At 33.5% G+C, this 4,332-nt stretch overlaps 1 protein-coding gene across 1 annotated transcript; it reads right to left on the bottom strand.

The window, feature by feature from the left end:
* Window positions 1-308: 308 nt before the first annotated feature.
* LOC147567256 (uncharacterized) lies at window positions 309-2,590 on the bottom strand. Its single transcript, XM_086653878.1, has 2 exons — window positions 1,879-2,590; window positions 309-595 (listed from the first exon to the last, which is right to left on the bottom strand). The coding sequence occupies exons 1-2, from the start codon at window positions 2,521-2,523 to the stop codon at window positions 509-511; spliced, it is 732 nt and encodes a 243-aa protein (XP_086510004.1). The 5' UTR covers window positions 2,524-2,590; the 3' UTR covers window positions 309-508.
* Window positions 2,591-4,332: the final 1,742 nt, after the last annotated feature.

Below are 4,332 nucleotides of genomic sequence, written 5' to 3'. Positions count from 1 at the left end.
GAAAGGGGGTCCAAACGGCAAATCTCCCTCTTATCAAAGACCTAAAATTTGACTTCTTTGAAGTAAGAAATCCTTTTTCTTTCTAATGGGAAAGAAAACCATTTTCTCATCCATACATTTCCACACGTATCAAATGGACCCTCATATATTTTTGATAATTTTTACTTAATTAAAATAAAAATACTTCTACTAGAAACAATAATACTTCTACTACAAACAAAAATACTTCCTTCCACGTGGTGGTAGTTATCTTGTACTAACTATAGTTTATATAACACCATTTTTCTTTTTGTTGCAAAATACCACAGTTGAAAAACAACAAAAATATTTTCAATTGCAATAACCATGGATTTGTTTCAGAGCAGTACTCAATTCTTTCTCCTCTCTTTTTTTCAGTTATTTTCCAATTTCATTACAAAATATACATAACTAAGTGGTAAGAAGGGTTAGTTTTCCCTACTTCTCCTTTCCGCCTTAAAAAACGTTGTAAGAAAATAATTTTCTCTTTCTAGACGTTCAATCCATCGACTCCACACTGCTTGTACGTCAAAGATTTCTTCTTAGGACTAATCACTATGATACAATCAACTGATACCTGTTCACTCATCCACAAACAAATCCGAAGTAGTGAGAACACACATTGCAAATGAACGTATAGAATTTCAGTCTTGTCTTAAAGATACAAATTGTCCTTGAGAATAGTATATAAATATATAAAACCAAATCAGTGTGAATTAAACAAAGAACTATAGAAGATAAGTAAGATTTTAATTTTAAACTTTTTTTTTGGGAAAAGTGACTACCATAGTCATTACAATGACATAGATCAATAAGATGTGATGATCACGATAATCACCAAATTTTATTTAAACCTTTAAAGGAAGGGACCTAATTACAGGCATAAAGTCCAACTAAAGTATTTTATTTATATCTTAATAACCCAAGTTCAATAAACCATAGATTTCACTTCTGATGAGAATCGAACCAGAGACCTCCAAAGTTTTGAAGTGTCTCACCAACTAAGCTATCACTTGTTGGCAATTTTCAACTCTTAATCATAGAACATGGATAAAATTTGGTAAAATTTAGGGTTTTCTACTTTACCCCTCAAAACCAATTGTTAGTTTAATTTACTCCCCTTGTTCATTGGTAATTGAGTTTGCCCCCTTAAATTCACAATTTTTGTCAAAATATTAAGATCATGGTGCGTGACAAAAGAATATAATTACGAGTAAAATGAAACAATCAAACTAAATGTTGAACGACAAAGTTCAGATTTGACCCCCGACTAGCTAAATTCAAATATGACACTTCTTAGAAATTATGAAATGACGTGGGCCGTAAGGGCGGACCACTAGTGGACCAGCTTGGGTCGTTGTCGAGGCTGGAATTTGTAAATTTCCCATAAAAATATAGTAACAGATATGATATGGGCATTGAGGATGAGGGTTCAAATCCTCTTTCCAATAAGTCGTTTTTCTATAACAATTAGAAAATAAATTAGTCAACTAAATAACTGAGTCTTCGAGGAGACGAGTCCAAGATAGTCTAGACTCTCAGTTAGTCAATAAACATACACATGGACACAACAGTCTCAATGCTTAATGTGAATGTCTTGATTGACTAGTCTCCTAAGAAATCAAGACCTCAAATTCCACCATTCTTGTCTTGCAGAAAATGTACGGCTACAACATATGGTATTATTACCCACACACACTCGTATAGAGCGGGTGCCCAAAGTCAGAACCCACTAAACAAGACAAAGTGGGACACGCTTACTGCGTGTTTTGTACACGAAAACAAAATCCAAAAAACGGTAGAGAGAGAAACAAGAAGGAAGGGTTTTAGAGAGAGAAACAGAGAGAGAGGTTTGTTTACCTCAACACCAGGAGAAGTAAAATCAAGAATCCGGATCTGAGCACCAACATCACCAGCAATCTTAAGCTCTACTCTATCACTAACAAATGCATCTTTAACCAACTCAGTTGCTTCTGTTTGAAGCAAATTAACCCTATCAACACCAACCGTAGTCTCTACCTGCCTCACACTGTGCGCCGGCTGATAAAACCCCGGTACCGAAGCTCTTCCCACCGGAACCCCTCTATACATCACATCAAACACCGCCTGACTATACTTAATCCCAACTTTATTTGGATTCACCGCCGTAAAAACTAACCTAATTGTAAACGAAAGTGAAGCCGATGGCACTACATTTGACGTTGGTATACCTTGAACTGGTGGCGCCGCCGTTACTCCTACAAATTGAACCCCAACTTGTTCTAGTTCAAATTGGGGCTTTTTAGGTTTCACGACTAAAATTATGACCAAAATTACTGATAATATGAGTAACCCTAGAAATGTTAAGAGGATAAATAGCCAACAACAACAACCCTTGAAAGATGCAGAAGATGATCTATATGTTGAGTAGTTGTGATAGAAATGGTTTTGGTCTTGGTTTTGATTTGTTGGTCTTGAATGGTTGTGGTTGGGTTGGTCATTCATGTTATATGTTCTTGATGTCATGATACTTTCTCTCTCTCTAAACCCTCCACCACAATATATAAGCTCCTTTTCTATCTCAACTGTTGAGAGCAGTAGAAATTGAGGAATGTTCTGTTTTTATCTTTGCATTTCCTTTTTCTCTTGCTTCACCTTCCTATGTGAAAATTGAGGATAACAAGGTCATTGGTAAAGGGACACAATTAGGGGGGGTAGCGGAGCGGGACTTTCACAGACTTTCATAGACAAAATGTCCCGTAGACATTTCAAGACATTTCGGATGAGTTATTATAGACAACATGTGTTCATAGACATTTTCAAGACATTGAGAGTTTGTAGACAAAATGTCTTTATAGACATTTCAAGACATTTGATCCATAGACAAAATGTCTTGGGGACATTTTAAGATCTTGAGTCCATTGACAAAATGTGTAATGCATATTATATTTGTGCTAATCAAAAATATATTTTTCGACTTTTGTAGACATCTGTGAATATTTGTGGACATTGATGGACATTTGGTAGACATTTATTATTTTAATATTATTATTATTATTTAATCACATGAAATAATATATTAATACTAACATTTCAAAAATATATTTTTCGACTTTCGTAAACATCTGTGAATATTTGTGGACATTGATGGACATTTGGTAGATATTTATTATTTTAATATTATTATTATTTTTTAATTACATGAAATAATATATTTATACTGACATTTCAAAAATATATTTTTCGACTTTCGTAGACATCTGTAAATATTGTGGACATTGATGGCCATTTGGTAGACATTTACTATTTTAATATTATTATTATTGTTTAATCACATGAAATAATATGTTTATACTAACATTTCAAAAATATATTTTTCGACTTTCGTAGATATCTGTGAATATTTGTGGACATTGATGGACATTTGGTAGACATTTATTATTTTAATATTATTATTATTGTTTAATCACATGAAATAATATATTTATACTAACATTTCAAAAATATATTTTTCGACTTTCGTAAACATCTGTGAATATTTGTGGACATTGATGGACATTTGGTAGACATTTATTATTTTAATATTATTATTGTTTTTTGATCACATGATGGACTTCAAATGTTTCTTGTTTTTTGAAAGACATTTTGGCTTCCAAATTTGTCCCAAATCCTTCACAAATTCATCAAACTATGGACATCGGTTAAAAAGTAGGGTTGTTCATCGGTTGGATAACGGACATTTTGAGGCCGAACCGAAAGTAGCGGTTTCTGAAAATTGCTGATGACCGAGCCAATCTGCTTGTGGTTCGGTTCGGTTATCCAACCGAACACTATATGAGCGGTTTGGTTCGGTTGGATAACCGAACCACCTGTTGTAATTTTAGTATCCCTAATTTTCATTAACCTGCTGCAATTTTACACTTAATTTTCAATTTCAGACATAAACCTGCTGCAATTTCTAATGTCGGCATAAACCTGTTGCGATCTTAATACACCTAATTTTCATTTTCCGACATAAACTTGCTGCAATTTCTAATTTCGACATAAACTTGTTGCAATTAAATACTTACAAGTCCGAAACGTAAAGGAATTCAACACTAAATCACAATCATCGAGTCACATAGATTCTCAAATTAAGTGACTTAAAGAAAATGATAAACTTAGGTTCAAAACGTAGATTGCTAAATCCCTCCAAATCCTTTCCTTGTTCCTCGTACTAAGAACGTTATCTCCATTCCACATGTATTAAGCTGTAAATTAAAGCGCAAATTTAAAAGATATGGTAGAATTTCATAACCCAATACTCAATTGTGATTCATTTCCCGAAATGAGTAT

This window comes from Eschscholzia californica, unplaced genomic scaffold (genome assembly GCF_041429995.1).
Source record: "Eschscholzia californica isolate CP2 unplaced genomic scaffold, dmEscCali1.0.p SCAF_1, whole genome shotgun sequence".
NCBI classification, from domain to species: Eukaryota; Viridiplantae; Streptophyta; class Magnoliopsida; order Ranunculales; family Papaveraceae; genus Eschscholzia; species Eschscholzia californica.
This window is presented reverse-complemented; position numbering and strand designations above follow the sequence as displayed.

Excerpts from the sequence above, each read along its gene's own strand:
- LOC147567256 (XM_086653878.1), bottom strand. The coding sequence starts at position 2,523 with ATGACATCAAGAACATATAACATGAATGACCAACCCAACCACAACCAT. Across the intron at positions 596-1,878 it reads TTACTTCTCCTGGTGTTGAG|GTATCAGTTGATTGTATCAT; the intron begins GTAAACAAACCT and ends ATGAGTGAACAG.